This window comes from Nansenia antarctica (genome assembly GCF_963989245.1).
Source record: "Nansenia antarctica genome assembly, chromosome: 3".
NCBI lineage: Eukaryota > Metazoa > Chordata > Actinopteri > Argentiniformes > Microstomatidae > Nansenia > Nansenia antarctica.
This window is the reverse complement of record NC_137688.1, coordinates 35,914,862-35,939,163: the sequence shown is the minus strand read 5'-3', so window position 1 is coordinate 35,939,163 and position 24,302 is coordinate 35,914,862. Positions and strand designations below refer to the sequence as shown.

The 24,302-nt window shown below is 41.2% G+C and overlaps 2 protein-coding genes across 2 annotated transcripts in view; both read left to right on the top strand.

Moving 5' to 3' along the window:
* The window catches only part of mbd5 (methyl-CpG binding domain protein 5), a gene marked incomplete at its 5' end in the record, with an annotated part of 30,072 nt that extends 29,709 nt beyond the window's left edge, over positions 1-363 (top strand). Inside the window, one exon of the mRNA XM_080527837.1 lies at positions 241-363. Within this exon, the coding sequence (XP_080383963.1) occupies positions 241-303 (63 nt within the window). The 3' untranslated portion in view covers positions 304-363. The remainder of the gene's footprint in view (positions 1-240) is intronic.
* Positions 364-3,904: 3,541 nt separating this feature from the next.
* The window catches only part of LOC308154041 (kinesin heavy chain-like), a gene marked incomplete at both ends in the record, with an annotated part of 31,572 nt that continues 11,174 nt past the window's right edge, over positions 3,905-24,302 (top strand). Inside the window, 13 exons of the mRNA XM_080527221.1 lie at positions 3,905-4,033; positions 9,959-10,046; positions 10,144-10,217; positions 11,369-11,473; positions 11,593-11,641; positions 11,759-11,814; positions 12,287-12,374; positions 12,762-12,886; positions 13,634-13,738; positions 14,148-14,296; positions 21,591-21,739; positions 22,573-22,751; positions 23,584-23,652. Coding sequence (XP_080383347.1) covers positions 3,905-4,033; positions 9,959-10,046; positions 10,144-10,217; positions 11,369-11,473; positions 11,593-11,641; positions 11,759-11,814; positions 12,287-12,374; positions 12,762-12,886; positions 13,634-13,738; positions 14,148-14,296; positions 21,591-21,739; positions 22,573-22,751; positions 23,584-23,652 — 1,365 coding nt within the window. The remainder of the gene's footprint in view (positions 4,034-9,958; positions 10,047-10,143; positions 10,218-11,368; positions 11,474-11,592; positions 11,642-11,758; positions 11,815-12,286; positions 12,375-12,761; positions 12,887-13,633; positions 13,739-14,147; positions 14,297-21,590; positions 21,740-22,572; positions 22,752-23,583; positions 23,653-24,302) is intronic.

The following is a 24,302-nucleotide window of genomic DNA, read 5'->3' as shown; positions in this document are numbered from 1 at the left end:
ACTTTAGATATCAGATTTAAGCCTTCTCCAGTTGCATGCTTTTTAAGAAATGTAAATGTAAGAAATATGTAAAGTAACAACTTTTCACTTTTTGGGGGGGGATTACAATGTTATAATCTCCATCTCTATATGGAAACCATTTCTCCTGTATGAATGTTTTTTTTAACTGTCCCATACACAAGTCATACATTTTTAAAGATGCAAAGTAACAACAGCATGCCCTGTCTCCAGGTTCATCAGATGCCATCGAGAGACAGACAGGTCAAGCTGCCGAAACCCAAGAGGAGGAAGATCTCCAGATAACATTGAATGTGTTGGCCCCGAGTACAGTACCCAGCCTTGGAACAGTGTTCATATCGCCTCGCAACATGTGAACTTTCACAGTGTTCATATCGCCTCGCAACATGTGAACCCCCACAGGTGCTACAACACAGATAGTGGATGATTGTTCCATGGTCTCCCTGACTGACATTGAAGGTGCTGGAAAAGCCAATAAAAAAAATAAACTGTTTTAAAACTGTAAACAACAGTTGCATTTTGTCTACAACTCGCTGAATAACTATTTTTTTCTAGAATAAGGTATTAAAAAACAAAAATATCCTACATTTATGAAAATAGACAGTCCAAATATTTCTGATACATTTTCCATATGTATAATACTGAAATTTCATGATTAAGAAACGTATGTAAATATTGTACAATAGTGACATGTACAAGCATACTTAATGCACATTTTATCTTTTATTGTACAAAACAAAGCAGAATGAAGTGTACAAATGTCTTGGGTTTTTATTCAATACACAGTCAATATGACTGTGCATAGGATACATAAAAAGATGCAGCCTAAAGCTTTTATATGATTACCGTATGTTTAGACATGCTGTTTTTGTGCTGAACAGCAGGAGAACAGGCATGATTATGTAATCCATTGATAACGACAGCCTTTTCACACCAGTAAGTGTTCAAGTATGTGTCTAAATAGAATGAACTTTACCAGCTGAAAGTGTTTCTGTGCTTCTAACTCAACTTAAAAACGCAGGCATCACTGAAGTCCATTCAGCTGGCGCGAAATTGTCGATTTTTATCCATGTGGTCATTTTTAATATGATTTTCAGATGTCGTAGTACATTTTTTGTCACAGCTATAGCTTTAGGTAGAATAACCAAGCTCAAAAGATAAATATAGTATACGACCTAAGTGTGGATTGTGAAAAAAAACACTAACTGCCTAAGCTTCATAAATGGTGAAAGAAATCATCTTGCGATTAGAGGCCTTATGTTTTTGTTGCTGTTATAAATTATTAATGTATAGTACTTCATATTTATTTTAAGCTTTACAATATGCTAGATGGCAATAATACTACCAAGAGTTGAAAACTCAAAGCCTTATATGTGTATGTGTGTTGTATATTATATATATATATATGTGTGTATGTTCCTTTTACACAGGAATAGACTACAGTATGTATTCAGTTTTCCATTAACATGAATATTTCCCCCTTTATTTAAACAGTGTGCTTTTCTTTTGGAACACATAACATTTACAATTATGTTTTACATCTATGCTAGCTTCTTTGTTACAATAGATTGTTAACATGTCCAGAATAGATGATTGATTGGCTCCTTACAGGAAGTTGTTTCTCAATAGAGATGTCTGCCTCAGGACCTTAGTATTTATGAACTTGCATGTCTAAAAAGGTAGACAGTGTTTTGTTTTTTGTTTTTGTTTTTTCATAGTCAACTTTCAAGCAACATAATTAGCCATGACTATGTATGCAGTTAGTATAAAAAAGTAGTAAAGACTAATTGGTTTGTTTTTAACGTTAATAATGATGTGCAGTATCTTGTAGTCAAAGAAATACTTATTTGGGCCTTGACAGTACTGTGACAGGCTTGCTAAATTGATGGGAAAGATCACTAATCCTAAATCAAGCTCAAAGCAAGTTCCATTGATGGAGACTGTTAAGACACAGTACAGTATATGCAACTGCTCTAATAGGCGTCAAATGAGATTTCTGGACCACCTGAATAGAACTGTTGATTCACTACGGAATTATCAAGTGCAATATAAAACAATGGAAACTTAAATGACTAATTCTGCATTTCAAAATGTTCTGCTATTCAGAATGTTCTTCACTGATGTATACAAATGTTTTTGTTACAAACTTTGTCTAAATCAATTTACTGTCTTTTTTGTTTTGGTTTTTTGCAAGACCTCTTTCACTCACTCATTCATTTAAAACATGATACCTTGCTTTATTCAAGCTTTTCACTAAATTGACATGACAGCAGTCAGGAGGAACACATGAGTGCTTTTGGTAAAGTTCATTCTGCCCTTGTGCAATGACATGAAGACCCGGTCTCATGTTCAAACCCCATGTCTATGATCTGTTTTTCAGTTTCACATTTTTCTTGTCCAAGGTCAATGCATTCTGTGCTCAAATGGTCAGTCCATTTTATTCACCCCTGTGTGTGCGAGTGTGTATGTGTGTGTATGTGTGTGTGTGTGTGTGTGTGTGTGTGTGTGTGTGTGTGTGTGTGCGTGTGCGTGTGCGTGTGTGTGGCATGCAGATTTGTTTTCTTCTAAATGCTGTGAGCTTGTTTGTGTTTTACTTAATGTGTGTGTCTCTGACCCTTGCTTGCTCTTTGTCTTTTGTTATCAACATTTCGTTGTCAGTGTTGTTTTTTCAACATGTAACTAAGTATATATTTTCTCACTAATATATACTTTACAAAAATAGACTTTGTGAAGTATGTTGTGCACTTGATTTAATTTGTTGCATTTGATGTGGGTGCTAGGAATAGTTGAAGTCCATAATTTCTAATTGTTTGGATTTTTTATGATTTCGTGTAAGCAGCATTTTTTTTGTAAATATTGTGAACATTACAGGTCATGCAGTGATGTAACATTTGAACAATGTTGCGCAAATGTTAAAGATATTAAAAACTGGTCACTCATACTTGAATTATTTGAATCATCAAAGTTCACTATTCTGGTAAGCTGTCTTTTTCTTCCATGTGCAGATTTTGTTTTGTATATAAAGTTGAATGCATGCCCAATTATCAAATTATATCAAAGAAATGTGATGCATTAGCTACAGGAAATGTCAATTTTTAAAACCAACAGTCTTTGAAAGAAGGGAGGTAAAAACCATGGACCATGATACTATGAACTTGACTTGGTCTATTTTAAATCATTTTGGCGGTACTTTATAAAACGGCTCAGAGAAGACTGTTGAATATCATAATGAAATCCCTGTAGTGTAATTCAAAATAAGTAATGTATTTGGGCTTACTTCATCTGTGGTTTTGGCCAATTATGGTTACTGTTATTGCAGTAAAGGAATTTAAGTCTCACTGATAGCACAGGGAAATATATTGGCAATAAACTGGAGAAATTGTATTTATTATTATTACATAATATTTCTATAATAATATGTTTATCTCTGATTTAATACAACTCCCACCGTCGCTGGTAGGTTGAATATAGCCGAGATGTTAGGCGCAAGGAGAGGAGGGAGGCGAGGGGGAAGAAGGGGGAGGCGGGGGATGGGGGAGTGGTGCTGATGCAGGGGGAAGAGCGCACAGACAGGACGGTGCGGTTTCGGGAACTCTGCATCGTCTGTTTTGAAGGATACGCTTTGCCCGGCCTGCCTTTCTGTCTAATAAATGACACCACACTATTTTTTGGTAGGATTTTCATCCGATGCTGTCGGCTGGACCATCGCTTACCTTCTGATCGCAGTGGACTGCGTTTGATCTGCCCATGGCGTAGCCCGAGAAGTCAGAGCCACTCGTGTGAAGGACGTGGTTTATTTGCAATCAAATGATACAAAATATTGATATTTCAGTATAATTTTTCAGAGTTTTATCTTGAAATCTCTGCTGGCCTGGACAGTCTGACTATGGCGGACGTGGCGGCCGAGTGCGGTGTGAAAGTAATGTGCCGATTCAGGCCATTGAACGAATCAGAAATCACAAGAGGAGACAAATACATACCCAAATTTAAAGAAGACGACACCGTGGTTATAACTGTAAGTCATATATCTTAAACAGTTGTCTGCCTAGTCTGGGGGTGAACAATTTGGATGCTTGGGTTTTAGCGCATGGGAAACATTGTGGCCTAAACTAACCAACTTGTACACGCAGTGGGAAATTGCAGCGCTGTGCGCTTTTGCAATAGAGCTGTTTGGTAGCAGGTTACATCAACATGAAATCTGCGCACAGCTTGTTCTGATTGTAAGCAAATCGCGTGATGGCTACATGGCTCACACATGTGCGGTAAATCTGCATTCACTGGGGGGTTTTCGATAACTCCCTATTTTAAATCTACTCATGGCATGACTTAGATCTCACTGGAATTGGCGAGTTTTCTGACACTGATGCGGTATTCACTTCTGCTGAATTGGCAGATTTCAGGGGGCGTTCTGCTCTGCTCTGCTCTGTCACCTGTGGAGTGGAGGAGGGCGATTGGGAAAATAAACCACCTCGTCATGATTTTATTTTGAAGCTATAAACCACACAGATGAATTGGCTACCATTATTCACTGAATGCATTGAAAGTAAAAAAAAAAAAGCCAAGACACTGCAGGAGAAAGTCAGTTAGCCTATTTAGGCCTATATTCCCATCTATGTAGGCAGTCACAGCCTAATGATAAGGCCAGTGAACATCATTGACTATCGTGCATGGCTGGCTTGGCAGTTGGTATCTGCACTTCATTGATATGCTCTGTGCACATTATTTGCCACCATAGATGATTATAGATCCTCTAGTAATAAAACAAAAGCAGGTTTTGTTTTTACTTATTTACTTTACTATGTATAGTCATGCAGGTCCATTTATATACATATGCAGATGCCTGCCAAATGTAAAAAGAAAAAATGCTTATCAATAATATATACATACATATATATAGAATATATATATATAGGCAGCCTGCTGTCACAATAGCTATACTACACTGTATCTCTCTATCTCTGCTTCTCTCTCCTCTCCACACACAGTGAGTTCAGTGAGTTTTCATGCATTATTCATTGGATTGCAATGCATTCAATAATCACTGAGGCTGTATAATACACTGCATGTTTACCTCTGAGACAGACGGATCTTAAATGGAACTCATATTTTACGAAGGCAACAGGCCTGTATGCAATTGTGTCGTCACTACAACCACTTGTTTCAGCTAATGAAACAGAGCCCTGTTTCACATTGCACTGGTACAGACATCGCCAGTGGCTTGCTGCTGAGAGGCCTGTTTTCAAATGAAGGAAGGCCTTTTCCTGAGAGACTTCTGGGATCCAGAATTAAATGATTTCCTGCGTCTGGTCCTTTACTGTTGAATCCCAGGAGTTATCCCTGCGCTTATCAGCCAGTCTAGTACGCTTACCCAAACACTGTTAGTTGGAGTTCTGGGCAGTTCTGTGTAAAAAGGACCCATGAGGTCCAAAATGTGAAATTCATGAGTGCATATCAAATTGGATGCCAAATAAAAGCTAAGAGTCTGTATATTTCTAGGAAATGAAGTCAGAATTTTTTTTCTCAACCATCGTCTATCTTAAGAATAGGGAAGCAAAGGCTGTGTCCCTGTGGGACAGCTGTCTCTTTTCACAGTGTTCTACATGGAACTTAAAAGGGTTCTATGGAACTTAAAAAGGTTCTAAAAGAGATATTCCACAAGGATAGACACAAAAACTGAAATCATACAAACCCACTGCATCAACGTCCTCACCAACCACTGCATCAGGGGGGGGCAGGGGGTTCAGCAGATGACAAACTATAGAGCCAACAGGCTCACAGCCGCAGAGGACGACCCCCTGCTGGCGGGAAAGCTGAACACCTTCTACGCCCGGTTCGACGAGGGGCGAACGGAGGTAACCACAACACAAACACCACTCTCTCCAGCTCTCAGCAGCCTCACCCTCACAGAGCATGAAGTGAGACGTGTGCTGAAGGCGGTGGACCCCAGGAAAGCCTCGGGGCCGGATGGCGTCCTGGGACGGGTGCTGAGGGACTGCGCCGACCAGCTGGCCGGGGTTTTCACCAACATCTTCAACCAGTCCCTGTCCCAGGCCACCATCCCACCCTGCCTGAAAACCTCAACTATCATCCCAGTCCCGAAGAAAAGCACGGTGAGCTGCCTAAACGACTACCGCCCGGTGGCACTCACACCAATCATCATGAAGTGCTTCGAGAAACTAGTCCGGGCCCACATACTCACACGCCTCCCGCCCAACCTGGATCCATACCAGTTCGCCTACAGAGCCCACAGGTCCACAGAGGACGCCATCGCGACGACTCTCCACGCCACTCTATCCCACCTGGAGAGGGGAAACAGCTACGCGAGACTGCTCTTTGTGGACTTCAGCTCCGCCTTCAACACCATCCTTCCAGACAGGCTAGTGACCAAACTACTAGACCTGGGTCTATCACACTCTATATGTGCATGGATCAAGGACTTCCTGACCGACCGCCCCCAGAGGGTGCGGGTGGGCACCCACACCTCCACAGCCCTCAGACTCAGCACTGGGTCCCCCCAGGGCTGCGTGCTAAGCCCCATCCTCTACAACCTCTACACCTACGACTTCACCCCGTCCACCCCAGCAACTCCATCGTAAAGTTTGCAGACGACACCACCGTGGTGGGATGCATCTCGGGGGTGGGACGAGGCGGCGTACAGGGATGAGGTAGAGCAACTGAGCAAGCTGTGCAAGGTTAACAACCTGCTGCTGAACAAGTCAAAGACCCAGGAAATCATCGTAGACTTCAGGAGGAAAAAGTCCGAGATCCAGCCCCTGCTCATCGACGGAGAGAGCGTGGAGAGAGTCTCAACCCTCCGATTCCTGGGGATGCACATGCGGGATGACCTGACCTGGAAGGACAACACAAAAGCCACCATCAAGAAGGCACAACAGCGGCTATACACCCTGAGAGTCCTCAGGAAGGAACACAGCAAGCAGGAGATACTGGTGACCTTCTACCGCGGCGCAGTGGAGAGCATCCTCACCTACGGCATCTGCAACTGGTTCTCCAGCTGCACAACAGCGGAGAGAAATGCGCTACAGAGAGTCGTGAGAACAGCACAGAAGATCACCGGCGCCCCCCTCCCCTCTCTGGAAGAGCTGTACAACACACGCTGTCTCAGGAAGGCCTCCAAGATCTCCAGGGACCCAACCCACCCTGGGTACGAACACTTTACCAGGCTGCCCTCGAAAAGGCAGTTCAGGACCTTGGCCGCAAGGACAAACAGACTGAAGAACAGCTTCTACCACAGGGCCGTCCAGGCCCTGAACACAGCACCTAGGTTCTGGGCCCTGGACAGTCTGGACGGATTGATGGCAGCTGCTGGACTGAAAAAATCAGGTGTAGTGCTGAGGCACAAACATGTACATTTCAAGCCTGCAAACTGCGACACTTTAAATAAATGTGAAATAACACTATTGTGCAATATGACAACCCTACTCGTCTATCTGTACAGTATAGTATAGTGGATAGTGTACATAGCCTTTGTTTATGTAAACCAGCTCCTTACCTTCTTGTGATTTTTTTTTAAAGTTTTTTTTTTTTTTTTCCCTTTCCTAACACCAGGGGAGCCACCCCTCCTAAATGTAGTTGTTTGGTACCTGTACTGTAGCAATGACAATAAAGACCATTCATTCATTCATTCATTCATCAACATCCTCATCTCATGCTCCAAAAAATGTAGACTTCACTGTTGTTGAGTACAGTGGGGAAAGCAAAGCCAGCAAATCACACAAATATATGGAGAGCAAGTAACTACCATTAAGCATGATGTTGCTTAAACATGTTGTACACTTGTTGGATAGCAAGGGATTTATCTTCACCAAGGGAGCGTTGACATAATGGTGTGGTGTCCCTAACAGGGTTTTGGGATCCTTCCCACACCGGTTGCAGACAATAAAGAATGTGTTCATGGTGCAGAGGTTATCTCTGAGGCAAACTAGGAGCAGATTGTGTGTGTCTGCACAATAGACCTATTTTTAAAAATATATAATGTTGGTGGCAAAAACGTATTGTATTAGGCAATTTTTTGGGGGGGGTATTTCTGTTTTGTATAATGGAGAAAAAAACATTGAGAACAAGTGTGATTGAATTAAATCATTTAAATCATGTTAAAAAGAGAAGAGGTTCCAAGGCTGATTTATGTTCCCTTGTGTTTTGTGACTTTGTGAGAAGACATTATTACCTTAATGAGAGTGTTTTAGGTACGTCATCATGGAGAAAAAAAAGGAAATTCAGAAATGATGCATGGAGATCCATGCTGTCATTCTGTTACCCGATGTAAATAATACATATTATATGTTATATATAGCGTTCCCTGCATAAGTAATGGGGCCAGCGTTTTATTTTTTTATTTTGGCTCAACACTCCAAAATATTTGATTTGAAATCAAAACATTTACTCTGAGGTTAAAGTACAGATTGTCAGATTAATTGTTTACATAGTCCCCCTATTTCTGGGCAGCAAAAGTAATGGGACAGATTCATATAAAGTCCTAATTAAGCACACATTTTGTGTATTTGGTCAACAATTCTTTGCTTTCAATAACTGCCTGAAATCTGCGACACATTGACCCCCATCAGATGCTTCGTATCTTCTGTTGTTGTTTGTTTTGAGGCCCTTTTTGCCCTTTGCCTCAAAACAAAACAACATCAGGTGAAAATGAAATGCATGTTCAATTGGATTTAAATCTGAAGATTTTACTTTCTACTTTTTGGCTCTGAAAAATTCCTTAGTTACTTTTTCTTCAAACTTTCCTCTTGCAATCACTCTGGTACATGATACTATTTGTCTTACTGTATCTATGTGTTACGGTACATGTGGGAATACGGTACATGTGGGAAAACTAGGGTTAGGGTTAGGTGCTACGTCGACTTGGTACATGCTGGCATGTCTAACCCTAACCCTAATCCTAACCCTAACCCTAACCCTACCCCTAACCCTAACCCTAACCGTAGCACCCTAGCACCTAACCCTAACCCTAGTTTTCCCACATGTACCATGTTCCCACATGTACCGTAACATATGCACACAACTGTTTTCCAGACCTCTGAAGACTCTTAAGGACTTTGTTGTTGTTGTTGTTGTTGTTGTTGTTGTTGTTGCAAACTGGAATGTAACCATGCTTTTTGTTTAGAGGATAACCAGTGTTAGCACCTTGCAGTGAAGCCTCTGTAGTTGGGCTGGTGACGTATTTTGCGGATGGTCGTCTATTTCATGCCTACTTCCTGGGGAGTGTTTCTGATCTGTGGGGCAGTTGTTTTGTTTTGGAGTTTTTCTTATTCATGGTGAGCATTGTTCATCATCCACTGTAGAAGTATTCCTTGGTCTACCAGCCTGTTTGTGATTGCTGAGATCATCAAGTATCATATGATAGCAATCACCCCAATCTTTCTGCAGGCATATTTTAACCTAATTTGATGCAGTTAGTGGGGAAATGTGGCCGAAAAGTAGTTACATAAAAAAAAACAGGGAGATTCCATTTTCAGTGGGAATTGTTAGGAGTAGTCCTTGTGCATAGAGTTGTATGGTTTGTTAAACTGTTCTATCCAGGGTTTTTATTTGACATTATGTTTGAAAGTGGAAACTCTATTCCCTACAACATCCTGTTATCATGAAAATGCCCTTCTATAGTAAGTCACATTGCTCTACAATTGCCTTGTTCTCAGTTGATCAACGTAACTTAAATGTTTTTTGATGTTGTGTGTGTGTGTGTGTGTGTGTGTGTGTGTGTGTGTGCGTGCTGTGTGTGTGCCGCGTGTGTGGTGTGGACTGATAATGACAAGACAGACTGTATTTTAGCAACTAGGAAAACTGTAATGTATTAATCTCCCTCCTCCTTCCAGCTTGTGTTAAGACTTGAGAATCACTGTGTCTCTCTTCTCCGTCCTGTACAGGCCAAACCATATGTCACTGTGTCTCTCTTCTACGTTATGTACAGGCCAAACCATATGTCTTTGATCGTGTCCTGCCCCCAAACACGGCCCAGGAGCAAGTCTACGATGCGTGTGCCAAACAGATTGTTAAAGGTAAGCTAATCCCAGCTGTGTCCATTGTCCACTACTTAATAGTCCTCCTGTAATAAACGACTGTTACGACTGACCCAAATTCCTTGTGTCTACACAGATGTCCTGGGAGGTTACAATGGAACCATTTTTGCCTACGGACAAACCTCCTCAGGAAAGACACACACCATGGAGGTCAGCCTGATTAATTGTAAACAGGAATACTTTAACACTCTTAAAGATAAGATTCAACTTGATCATGTCATTGAGCCAACAGAGTACTGAGACAACAGAATGTAGTTCGTGCCCCCCCCCCAGCGAGAACAGAGCTCTGGGCACAGAGTCAGCCATCTTTGCAGTTCCTGGAGCAGTTAGGGGTTATGTGCCTTGCTCAAGGGCACAACAGCACTGGTAGGCACCTTAGATATGATACCTGCAACCCTCCAGTCACCAGTTCACATCCAGCTCCCTCCTGGGGTGGGGATTGAAGCAGAAACTTAACGATTGCTAGCCGGGTTCTCTAACCCCTAGGCAACTTGCAACTAGGTAGACTTGAGCTTCAGTGTTGATGGGTGGATCAGACCATGTTTGTATAGATTCACATTGTTTGAATTACATGCACTGCTGTGGGGCAGAATAGCTGTTCAGATCAAACTACTTTACTCAGCATCCTCACACAATCCAGTAGTGCCAAGGGTCTCTGCCATGAAATCGCAGTGAAAGCCAGTCCTCTCTATCCGTATAAGAGCATTAGAAAACATACAATTATTACAGTGGGGTGGACATTGCATAAGGGCGTTAAGATTTAATTAAGGTTGAGTTTAGTATTGTGGGTGATACTGATTGCATTCTCTAGATTGCATATGTCCTTAGGCTTAGAAGAACATTGTTTGTTTCTACTCCGGATCATTGGTCAATAACCAGGAAATGAATCCTTACAGAACAGCTGTCTGCTGGGCATACTCCCTCTGAGTTTGTTATGATGAGAGTGTTTGGTACTGTGTGGAGTATTACATCGTGACCGAGCTTTTGTAGTAGTGGCTCCCACACTGTGGAACGCCCTCCCAGTGTCGATAAAGAATGCTCAATCTATTAATTGTTTTAAGAACTTGTTAAAAACACACCTGTTTCGTTTGCACTTTGTTTTATGATATTTTCACCTGACCCACTTCTATAGGTCATTGTTTTGTTTTATCTCTTGTTGTTTTATTGCTCTTATGCCCTTATGTGCCTTGTGCTAACTTGTTTTTACCTGATTGTTTTTATGTGATGTCCACTGTACAGCACTTTGTAACTCTGTTTTGAAAGGTGCTTTATAAATAAAATGTTCTCTTCTTCATTCTCAGGGCAAGCTGCATGACCCCCAGTTGATGGGCATAATCCCTCGCATCGCACATGACATCTTCGACCACATCTACTCCATGGATGAGAACCTGGAGTTCCACATCAAGGTAAACCCAGGCGGGTGACTTCCTGTACACTATGTGGTAAATAACAGGTGTGTGTGTTTATGTTTGATGTGATGTTTGATTATCAAAATGACCACTGCATTTCCCATCTAATTGCGCAGGTCTCGTATTTTGAAATATACCTGGACAAGATCAGAGACTTGCTAGATGGTAAGATGTCACATTCAGTTTGGCGTGTGTGTGTGTGTGTGTGTGTGTGTGTGTGTGTGTGTATTTGTGGATATTAGTATTATATCTCTCAATTCTTCTATTGTATCTATTTTTAAGTTTCGAAGACGAATCTCGCTGTACATGAGGACAAAAACAGAGTGCCTTATGTCAAGGTGAGTAGCATAGAGACTTCCACTGTCTTTTATACAATATGATTTCAGATATTAATACCCCACCCCAATACAAATATATTCTTAGCACCGTAAAGATGGCTGCGTGCGTGGTGTGATTCACTTCATCTGTAGCAATGGCACTGTAGTGAGCACTGAATCAGAAAAGCCAACCAGGTGTTGAAGCTTCCCACTGCTGTCAGAAATGCAGAGTCGCTCCCTATCTTCCGCCATAGACTGAAGACCCATCTCTTCTGGCTACACCTTAACTGTCCCTCCTGAGACCCCCCTGTACAGTGGCTCTACTGTTAACTCTCGCATTACAACTGCCAATGGCCCGAGCATAGATTCCCTTTTCCTGCTATGACTGGTGCATAGATGATTCCCTTACTTAGTCAAATGTATTTGTTGTAAATCGCTTTGGATAAAGACTAAATGCCAAAAATGTAAAATATAAGCTGTGATCTTCTCCCAGGGCTGTACGGAGCGCTTTGTGTCGAGTCCGGAAGAAGTCATGGATGTCATCGATGAGGGGAAGGCTGCTCGTCACGTGGCTGTAACAAGTATGTCTCTCTCTCTCCCTTTCACCATGCTTTCATAATCATACCAGCATTATGCTCAAATCCATTTGAGTGTTAATTATGTCAACTTCAACAGCTGTGTGTATATGTTACGGTACATGTGGGAATACGGTACATGTGGGAAAACTAGGGTTAGGGTTAGGTGCTACGTCGACTTTGTACATGCTGGCATGTCTAATCCTAACCCTAATCCTAACCCTAACCTTAACCCTAGCACCCTAGCACCTAACCCTAACCCTAGTTTTCCCACATGTACCGTTTTCCCACATGTACCGTAACATATACACTGTATAGTGAATTAGCACTTTGTTTACAGTGAACTAGTCGAAAGAATACCTCTAATATAATAGTTCTGTTTTGTGCACGTAGACATGAATGAGCACAGTTCCAGAAGCCACAGCATTTTCCTGATCAACATCAAACAAGAGAACGTCGAAACAGAGAAGAAACTGTCGGGGAAGTTGTACCTGGTGGACCTGGCTGGTAGTGAGAAGGTATCATAACTCCAACAGTCCAACATACTGCAAGTCAACCACATTGTGTTATCGTGTGGGACACTACACTTGTATGGGTGTCTACACAGCTCGGCATGATATTTGGGGCCGGATTCACAGACAAGGCTTAAGCCTAATCCTAGACTAAAAATCATCTTCAATGGAGATTTTACACTGAAAGTGTGATTTAGTCCAGGATTAGGCTCAAGCCTTGTCTGTGAAACCGGCCCTTCGTGTATTGTCCAGACCTGTCAGGTTCTATCTAAGATGCTGAGTCATGTGTCCCTGTCATTCACCTCCTAAAGGGATATATAGATAGACAGACAGACAGACAGACAGACAGACATATAGATAGATAGATAGATAGATAGATAGATAGATAGATAGATAGATAGATGATAGATAGATAGATGGATAGATAGATATATAGATAGATAGGTACATAGGTAGATATATAGATGATAGATAGATAGATAGACAGACAGACAGACAGACAGACAGACAGACAGACAGACAGACAGACAGACAGATAGATAGATAGATAGATGGATAGATAGATGGATAAATAGATAGATAGATAGATAGATAGATAGATAGATAGATAGATAGATAGATGGATAGATAGATAGATAGATAGATAGATAGATAGATAGACAGACAGACAGACAGATAGATAGATGCTGAGTCATGTGTCCCTGTCATTCACCTCCTGACGGAGCCTTCTCTCACTCTCTTTGTCTCTTAAAGGTCAGCAAAACAGGTGCAGAAGGATCTGTGCTTGACGAGGCTAAAAATATCAATAAGTCCCTCTCTGCACTGGGAAATGTCATCTCTGCACTGGCTGAAGGGACTGTAAGTGGTCTGTTCTTCGTATCATTCCTTGTTTCCTCTGTCCTATAATGTCTCTAGCTTTCCTCTCTCCTTTCCCTGCTGTAGAGGGATAGATAAGAGGCACTGTGAATGCATAGATTGTCAGTTAAAACCCAGAACAAGTTAATACTTGAAGCCATCAAGGCTGTTATGAATAGAAGGTTATCTAGGGCCTTATTTGATGATTTCTAGAATACCTGCACATATCGTATAGCGTGCGTACTTAAAATAGGTGTAGCCACAGTGTTTCTCCAATAGGGCAAAAGTGCTGTTACTAACACAACCAATAATGGGAAGGTCATTGATTTCCTCTGATTTGCCCCCCCCAAAGACCCTTCTGCTTTTCTGCCACCATAAAAGCTTGGTGCTTTTCTATTCTGTGTTTTTGTAGAAAACCCACGTCCCGTACAGAGACAGCAAAATGACCCGCATCCTCCAGGACTCCCTGGGAGGGAACTGCAGGACCACCATCATCATCTGCTGCTCCCCCTCCGTCTACAACGAGTGCGAGACCAAGTCTACCCTCATGTTCGGGCAGAGGTGAGATCCCTCCAGAGCCTGCTCTCAGACCAGTATGTACTTTAGTGGTAGTGGTAGTGGTAGTGGTAGGTGTAGGGGTAGGGGTAGGGGGTAGAGGTAGTAGTAGTAGTAGTAGTAGTAGTAGTAGTAGTAGTAGTAGTAGTAGTAGTAGTAGTAGTAGTAGTAGTAGTAGTAGTAGTAGTAGTAGTAGTAGTAGTAGTAGTAGTAGTAGTAGTAGTAGTAGTAGTAGTAGTAGTAGTAGTAGTAGTAGTAGTAGTAGTAGTAGTAGTAGTAGTAGTAGTAGTAGTAGTAGTAGTAGTAGTAGTAGTAGTAGTAGTAGTAGTAGTAGTAGTAGTAGTAGTAGTAGTAGTAGTAGTAGTAGTAGTAGTAGTAGTAGTAGTAGTAGTAGTAGTAGTAGTAGTAGTAGTAGTAGTAGTAGTAGTAGTAGTAGTAGTAGTAGTAGTAGTAGTAGTAGTAGTAGTAGTAGTAGTAGTAGTAGTAGTAGTAGTAGTAGTAGTAGTAGTAGTAGTAGTAGTAGTAGTAGTAGTAGTAGTAGTAGTAGTAGTAGTAGTAGTAGTAGTAGTAGTAGTAGTAGTAGTAGTAGTAGTAGTAGTAGTAGTAGTAGTAGTAGTAGTAGTAGTAGTAGTAGTAGTAGTAGTAGTAGTAGTAGTAGTAGTAGTAGTAGTAGTAGTAGTAGTAGTAGTAGTAGTAGTAGTAGTAGTAGTAGTAGTAGTAGTAGTAGTAGTAGTAGTAGTAGTAGTAGTAGTAGTAGTAGTAGTAGTAGTAGTAGTAGTAGTAGTAGTAGTAGTAGTAGTAGTAGTAGTAGTAGTAGTAGTAGTAGTAGTAGTAGTAGTAGTAGTAGTAGTAGTAGTAGTAGTAGTAGTAGTAGTAGTAGTAGTAGTAGTAGTAGTAGTAGTAGTAGTAGTAGTAGTAGTAGTAGTAGTAGTAGTAGTAGTAGTAGTAGTAGTAGTAGTAGTAGTAGTAGTAGTAGTAGTAGTAGTAGTAGTAGTAGTAGTAGTAGTAGTAGTAGTAGTAGTAGTAGTAGTAGTAGTAGTAGTAGTAGTAGTAGTAGTAGTAGTAGTAGTAGTAGTAGTAGTAGTAGTAGTAGTAGTAGTAGTAGTAGTAGTAGTAGTAGTAGTAGTAGTAGTAGTAGTAGTAGTAGTAGTAGTAGTAGTAGTAGTAGTAGTAGTAGTAGTAGTAGTAGTAGTAGTAGTAGTAGTAGTAGTAGTAGTAGTAGTAGTAGTAGTAGTAGTAGTAGTAGTAGTAGTAGTAGTAGTAGTAGTAGTAGTAGTAGTAGTAGTAGTAGTAGTAGTAGTAGTAGTAGTAGTAGTAGTAGTAGTAGTAGTAGTAGTAGTAGTAGTAGTAGTAGTAGTAGTAGTAGTAGTAGTAGTAGTAGTAGTAGTAGTAGTAGTAGTAGTAGTAGTAGTAGTAGTAGTAGTAGTAGTAGTAGTAGTACCACAGCCATCCATGGGGGGATTAGATTTTGGTGCCATTTTGCCCCCTTATTCAGGACATGTTTTCTCTGAGTTTGAGTCCATCTCATTAGATGATCTGACTAAGGTGGTCGTGGCTTCTAGATCCACAACTTGCTCCCTGGATCCGCTACCAGCCTGGGTTATTAAGGATCTTTGGTCAACTCTAGGAGCCTATGTCTTAGTTATCCTCAATCTATCTCTCTTAAATTGAGTTTTCCCAGCCTGTTTTAAATCTGCAGTGGTTAAACCCCTATTAAAGAAACCGGGTCTAGATCCACTCTCACTGGCAAGTTATAGACCTGTCTCGAATTTGGCTTTTTTGTCTAAGGTTTTTGAAAAAGTGGTCTCAAAACAGCTTGTAGATTTTCTGTCTTCTAATAATCTGTTTGAGCCACTACAGTCGGCATTCCGCACCAACCATTCTACTGAAACAGCACTCACTAAGATGGTAAATGACTTGCTATTGACGGTCGACTCAGGCTCAACATCTGTTCTTTTATTGTTGGACCTGAGCGCTGCTTTTGACACAGTAGATAATCACATATTACTAGATAGGCTCAGGAACCTGTTTGGCATCTCAGGCCAAGTATTCCAGTGGCTAGAGTCATACCTGTTAAATAGATCCCAATGTGTTCTACACAATAATGTATTGTCTGCATCCCGGGCAGTCAAGTATGGAGTCCCACAGGGGTCCGTTCTGGGCCCTCTGTTGTTCTCACTGTACTTGGCACCACTGGGTCAGATCTTGCGTTCTTTTGGTCTTGCTTTTCATTGTTATGCTGATGATTTACAACTATATATATGCCTATAACAGCAGGAAATGTCTCAGACTTAGTTACGTTAAAGACCTGTCTGGCTGCTGTAAAGGGCTGGTTATCAGCGAACTTTCTGCTATTAAATTCAGACAAGACTGAAATTATACAATTCGGTCCAGCTAGACTAAATCATCCAAGTGATAGTCTTGTTTTGACCTTGGATGATTGTGTCATCCAGTGCAGGGACAAGGTTAAAAATCTCGGTGTCATTCTGGATCAGAGCCTCACATTTGACCCTCACATAAAGGGGGTGATAAAAATAGCATTCTTTCAACTCAGAAGAATTGCCAAGATTAGATCAATCCTTTCTTTTGAAGATGCTGAGGTTCTGATCCATTCTTTTGTGACATCCAGATTAGATTATTGTAATGTCCTTTTGTCAGGACTGCCAAAAAAGAGCTTCCATGGTATACAAATGGTCCAAAATGCTGCAGCTCGCATTTTGACTGGGTCTAAGAAATACGACCATATCTCACCAGTGCTGGCCTCCCTTCATTGGCTCCCTGTCCATGTTAGAGCGGATTTCAAGACGCTGCTACTAACATACAACGCTATAAATGGTACTGTGCCTTCTTATTTAATGAATGAATGAATGAATGGTCTTTATTGTCATTAATACAGTACAGGTACCATACAACGAAATGTAGGAGTCGGGGCTCCCCTGGTGCTTGGAAAAAAGACTAAAAACAAGAGGGCCAAGGGTAAAGTAAAAAAGGGAAAAGAGCTGGTTTACATAAATAAAGGCTATGTACACTATCTACTATACTATACTACTATACTATACTACTATACTATACAATAAAACACTGTGCTGTACTCTATGCTATGCTATAAATATCCTAACTTTTTCCTATATCTGAACCTTATGTACACAAGGGTTGTCATATTGCACATAGTATTGTTGCACATTCATTAAAGTGTCGCAGTTAGCAGGTTTGAAATAAAGGACCTTCTCGACCCATATGTGCCCTCAAGGGCTCTGCGCTCACAAGGCTCTGCCCTGCTCATTATTCCTAGAGTTAGAAAAGACAATCGGTGAGCGTGCGTTCTCTTTCCGTGCACCAACTCTCTGGAACCGTCTTCCACTGGATATCAGACAGGCAGAATCAGTGAAAGTGTTCAAAAATAAGTGTTAAAAATAAGTGTTCAAAAATCTCTTCTTATCCACTGACCCAGATGGGCATCCGAAGTGATATAAAGAGTTTACCTCGATCAATTCTCTTCATCGATATCACATTTTTTTCACAATTTTGCATGCTATACGATGCCACATTTTTTCCCCCGAGACGGTAAACACGGCCTAAGTCACATCCAGTTTTCTCCAACTGGAGAATGTGTCATGTCCGGTTTCAACGCCAAATGTCCATACCATTGGTCGGCCAACCCCAAAAAAAAAAAATAATAATAATAAATCTGATACATGAGAAAGGTCAAAGGTCAAAGATGGTGCCAAAATATCTCCAAATGGCCTAAACATATAGGTGTCCGCCTAAACATACCTGTACTAAAACAGGTACAAAGTTGCATTTGCTCACATTACTAGCATCAACTTTGGCACAAGTACTAATAAGACCCTGGAGTACTGATTCCTAGATGATTTGGGCTTGGTTATCAGGTTTCCAAGGTGATATTCACTGTAAAAGCTGTTTGTTTTTTAGGCGGAGACTGAATTTGAGATGTTTTATAATGTTCTAGCTCTATTTGCTCTGACACAGTAACATAGATTTTGATTCTGACACTTCTACAGCCACCCCACAGGTGTTAGCTTTCATTTGATAACAATATCATTATGAAGGCCCTTGTGATTGTGGAGATATTCTATATTCACTGTGGGCATGTCATTTCGAGCAGAAAACCAGAAAAATTAGGTGGATAAGAAGAGGTTTTCTGTTGTCCACATGTCATAGGCTGTGTATTTGTGCTGTTGTAATTATGTGTGTTTTTAAAATTGAAATAGCTGTTTTAAATTGTTTTAAATTGCTGCTTACCTATTGTTAAGCACTTTGATGTAAAGTGCTATACAAATACAAAATAAAATAAATAAAGTAGTAGTAGTAGTAGTAGTAGTAGTAGTAGTAGTAGTAGTAGTAGTAGTAGTAGTAGTAGTAGTAGTAGTAGTAGTAGTAGTAGTGGTAGGGGTAGTAGTAGTAGTAGTAGTTTATTTCAGTCCTTTTTTAACATAGAAAATACATATCAATAAAGCATTAAATCGAATGGAGAACAAAACAAAACAAATTACCGAAAATGTGTAGGCTGAGACAAAACAAAATAGAAGCAAAAACACTTATTTTTTGTTGCTGTTTGTTGTTGTTTTACTTGAGCTAACACAACTTTAGCTAACACAACTGGCATAGCATAGTCAGGCCTAGTCATAAGGGTTGCCTCGAGTACAGTACATACTGATCTGGGACCAGACTACTCACAAGCATTGTGGTTTAATTTATATACCACTTTAATTTATTTATTTCGTTTCTATGATGGTTTATATACCACTTTTATGATGGTTTTTATGATGGTTTTATTATACAATTTTATTATACGGTGTCATTATCATGACACTGTCTGGTTTTATGGAACAATTCGGAACTGCTGGGGCACAATTATCCCATACAAGTTGAAGGGATAAGTCAACCATAACAAGGCTGCTGGTGGCGGGTTACTGTAGCTGAGTGGTCCCAGAGGTGGCCTTGTCTCCTACCAAGGTGGTCGGGGGACTCATTAGCCTAGTGATCTCCAGAGGCGTGTGACGTCCCCACGGCTCTCTCAGCCACACTGCAGAGCTACTGGTCACATGGCTCAGTAGCGGTGCAGTGAAGCACTGTCGCACTGTAGCACTGTAGCACCACCACCCCCCCAGCACCCCTGTAGTCCTACTCCGTCTCCACGGGCAGAGGTAGGGCTGCGTGTCCTCTGTGTCCTCTGGCACTCAGCGTGCCATCCCTACGGGAGGGAGCCTCCTCTGCAAGGAGACAGGGCCTGGGAAAGACTTGACATGTACATTTTTTGACATTTAGCAGAAGCCTTTATCCCAAGCGACTTGCAACAAATACATTTGTCTAAGTAAATGAAACCATCTATCCGTCAGTCATCGTAAGAATGAGAAAAGTAATCTGTGCTATGACCAGGACCAGACAGTTAGGGAGGAAGAATCCCTTTTTTGTTGTTGTAGAGAAACTGTACAGGGGGGGGGAAGTGGGGATGAGGAGGTCAGTCTTTAGGAGGGACAACAAGCCTAGCGGATGAGGGAGGGAGTGTGAACATGATACATTATAGATCAATGAAGGCGTTACAGCAGCTCACACCAAAAACAACAACACCAAAATAAAGTGACCATTGAATAATAGGATAAAAGAAAAAAGAAAAGAAAAGCACGAGCATGAGCTGAGCTTAGGGTGCGGCCAGGCAGGCCAGGGACAGAGACCAATGGGCAGGAGGAGGAGAATGGGACAGCGTCTCGGTTTCTGCTTAGTAAGGTCTTTTTATTTATTTATCCAACAGCATTCCTGTCGATAAAACCTGACGTATCGGCTCACTAACCCTTCAACAGGGGTGTGAACAGTGCAGGGGGGATGGAGTTCTATTCCATTCATTACAATGAGCCCGTCCTCCGATTTCTGCCTCCACCAGCCAGCCTCTCTTGGAATAGTGGCCTAGTGTCTCACTGAGAGTCCTCTTAAAGACAGACACACGTGTCACGCATGATGGCAATAACAATATGATTACAATGAATTGAATTCATCTATTTTTAATCCTATATTTAGAGTATTGACTTCCTTGTCTACTGGGAACGGCCTGTCAGAGAGTGGCAGAGAGTGTAGATATCTTTAAAAGAAACCTTAAAACACACCTTTTTAGCTTAGCTTTTATCTAGTGTCGATGTCAAGAAATGTTAATCTCCTATGTCTTGTTTTATTCCTTGTTTTATTGTGTTGTATGTATTTGATCTATTTCTTATCCCGACTCCTACCTTATGTTTTATTGTATTGTAGTTTATTATAGTATTATAGTTATAGTTATTTACTATTGTTTTTATGTTCAGCACTTAGAGTTGCATTCAATGCATGACTTGTGCTATATAAATAAAGTTTGATTGTTTGAATGACTGATACTGTTTCCAGAAGAATTGTAGCCTAATGACAGCCTGAAAAAAATATGTGTACATTAAATAAGGCGGTGTTGGACTCAGTAGACTAGGATTTACCCAGTCCCACTCTCATATTTTTGTTAAGTTTTTTATGGGACAGAGACAGTAGGGAAAGACAGGAAGTAAGGAGGAGAGGGTCAGCAGGGCATGCATTTGAGTGTTGCCATTTCTGATCAGAGACAGATGAACAATGTCTTCTTCATCTGGATAACATCAGGCTTCTTATAGATAGATAGATAGATAGATAGATACAAAATAAAGTGACTAATAGATAATAGTCAATAAATGGAATAATAGACAATAAAATGAAATACAAATATTAAACATCTGCAACCTTATATACAGTAGGATTTAACATACTCCAGCCTGACTCTGATCACCCAATCTCTCATTCAGTGTAAGTACACAGGATTAAAGTAGGAAGTAGGAAGTGTCCCAGTGCTCAAATTGCTCTTCTCATCACCCAGCAGTTCCCTGGTGGATGACTGGCTCACCGGCCATCTGCCATGGTCCTCTGTGGCTCAGTTGGTAGAGCATGGCGCTAACAACGCTTAGGTTCCTGCTGGGAAACCTCTTCCCACAGCCCCTTAACGGTTAAGCCCCTTACACTTAAGTGGTGACTGAATCATTGGTCCTATTCAGAAACAACCCTTTCGCCCAGATACAGTACATAGTGCATACATAGCCTGAAAGATTGGATAGGTATTAGCAAGCTTGTGAAACAATACCATTTAGCCTACCAGGAATTAAGGTTGTTTTTGGACAAGGCGTTGTTTGACTTCAGCTTGTCCACTGTTCAGTTGTGTCTAATTAATTAATTAATTAAACAATAATACATACATGTATATAAAATAATCATAATTAATGTTTGCCACATGCAGAGCCAAGACCATAAAGAACACAGTGTCTGTGAACCTGGAGCTGACTGCCGAGGAGTGGAAGAAGAAGTACGAGAAGGAGAAGGACAAGAACAAGGGCCTGAAGAGCGTCATCCAGAGGCTGGAGATGGAGCTCAACCGCTGGAGGAACGGTGAGGCTGGCAGGGGGTCTCCTGGAGCGCTGCTCAGGGGTGAACATGTAGAGCATGGGGCTCCTGGAGCGCTGCTCAGGGGTGAATGTGGAAGCAAACCATTAGCTATTCTCAAAAAGGATCTGTAATAAAGTAACATTTCCTAAAAAGTCTGCAGAGGAAAAGGGTTTTGTGGACAGATCAGACTAGAGTTATTGTAGAAGTTGAAAAATCTGTCCAAGAACAGGCTAACTTATTTGATGATGTTACAGCTGACAGCAGCAACATATAGCTTTCTGAAGTGTACAGAAACATCTTGTCTGCTCAAGTGCTTTGGATGGCGCTTCATCATAAAGTAAGACAATGACCCCAAACATACTGCCATAGCAACTAGGGAGTTTTTCAGGGCCAAAAAGCAGAAAGTTCAACGGCTGAAGATGGCTGCAGTACAGGCTTGGCAGAACATCACCAGATAATAATACCCAGCATTTGGTGGGGTCAATGGGTTGTAGACTTCAGGCATTGCATGCAAAAGATTGTCAACAAAATACTAAATATGAGTACTTTATTTTGGCATTATATGATTTTTTTTTACAATATGTTTGGAGCCATGAAAAGGGGGAGTATGTTTTAAAAACGTCTTTCTAAACCCAAACATTTAATTCAAGCCAAGAATCTCTACTTTGACCCCATATTTAATGTCAAATCCAAACTGCTGGCGTACAGAGTAAAAATAAAAATAGACAAAAAAAAGCTTCTTCCTCTTTCCAATGCTTACGGAGGGCACTGTATCTACCATAGCCCCTGTGTGGTAATAGCCCCGGTGTTGTAAACAGTGCCCCCTTCTGCCTAAGGTGAGAACGTGCCTGAGGATGAGCAGCTGAGCGCTAAGGAGCAGAAGAACCTGGAGCCATGTGACAACACGCCCATCATCGACAACCTGGCCCCAGCCAATGGCATGCTGGTGTCCACCGAGGAGAAAAGCAAGTACGAGGAGAACATCAGTAACCTCTACAAGCAGCTGGATGACAAGGTAGTCCCTTAACATGTTTACATTTGAATGCCATGCCTTTTTTTTTTTTTTTTTTTTCTGAGTGGGGCAGTCCCACTCATATTTGTTCATTGTGACAGAGACAGTAGAGATTTGACAGGAAGGATGGGTGAGAGAAGGGATGACATGCAGGATATGTCCGCGGCCAGAATCGAACCGGGAACCCTGCGGTTACATGGTCAGCGCTTAGTCCGCTACTCCACCTAAGCGTCCCATGCCATAACATTTAAATGCCACTGGCATTCACACTGCTAGAAGAAGGAAGGATTACTGAATTTTTTATTTTATTTTTTATTTGATTAACAGTAGAGTCATTGTACAGAGGAGTGGTGGGGGTTGAATAGGTCTTTAGGAAGGACAGTCAAGATGTAAACTGAAGAGATGGGTCTTCAGTCTCTGACGGAAGATAGGTAGTGACTGCATTCCTGACAGCAGTGGGAAGCTAGACAACGGTAGAATCTTAATGTAGATATCATACCTGTGGTATGAAGTAACTCACTGAAACTAAGAACAATCATGTCATTCCAATAAGTGTGGTAGTTTAAAGGCAGAGGTGGGTTGGGGACTCGGGGAGGGGGTGAGGGTGCATACAGACTGACTTGGCCTAGGGCAGTGTCCAAAACATTCTGTGCTCCAGTCCCCATGACAACCATGACAACCAATTGCATTTTGAGAGAATTCAATGTAGTCATTTATAACGAAATCACTCATGAGGTAGAGTAGACATTGACTGATCGGAACATCTCCAAAAGTCTAATATCATCCAACCCAACCAGTTGATTTATACAAAGGTTGCTTGTAACCTCTCTTACAGGATGATGAAATCAACCAGCAGAGTCAACTGGCAGAGAAACTCAAGGAACAGATGCTGGACCAGGACGAGGTGACCGCCAGACTTCTATTAACTCTACAGAAACTCACTTCCTAAAACAATACACTAACACAGTAGTGTTTCCTTTACCGCCACCTACTGGCCATACATGGGCGGTACAGGTAACAGTCAGAATCTCATTTTGGTATTACCGTATTGACCCAAAAGACGATGCGAGTTTTTCAGACTTTTTTCCGGGGGGAAAAACCTGTCTCATATTCGGGTCAATACCTGCACAGCATGTTGCACTACTGTTCTATTGCAGTACGACGACCGGTCCCGCTGTAGTACGACTACCATCACTTTATCACTTTATTACCATATTCTACTTTTTAAAAATGAATTACCTTACTTATTTTACTTTATTCTATTATTGTTGATTTTGTATTCTGCTGCAATGCCAATGTCGAAGAACCTGAGCATTAGAATTTGACTCCTGTGTACCCGTACATTGGATGTAATAAAAGCAATTCTGATTCTCGTGAGCTTAGAATTATAAGGTTCTATCTCCGTTTTAGGGTAGTTCAGAGATATTGAGCGTCAAAGTTTTTACATGCCATTTTGGGAGATGGAACCTTTGTATTTTATGAATAACTAACAAACAAAAAAATCATCATTTGAAAAATAACACCACACAGGCATTAATAAACACCTAATGGATC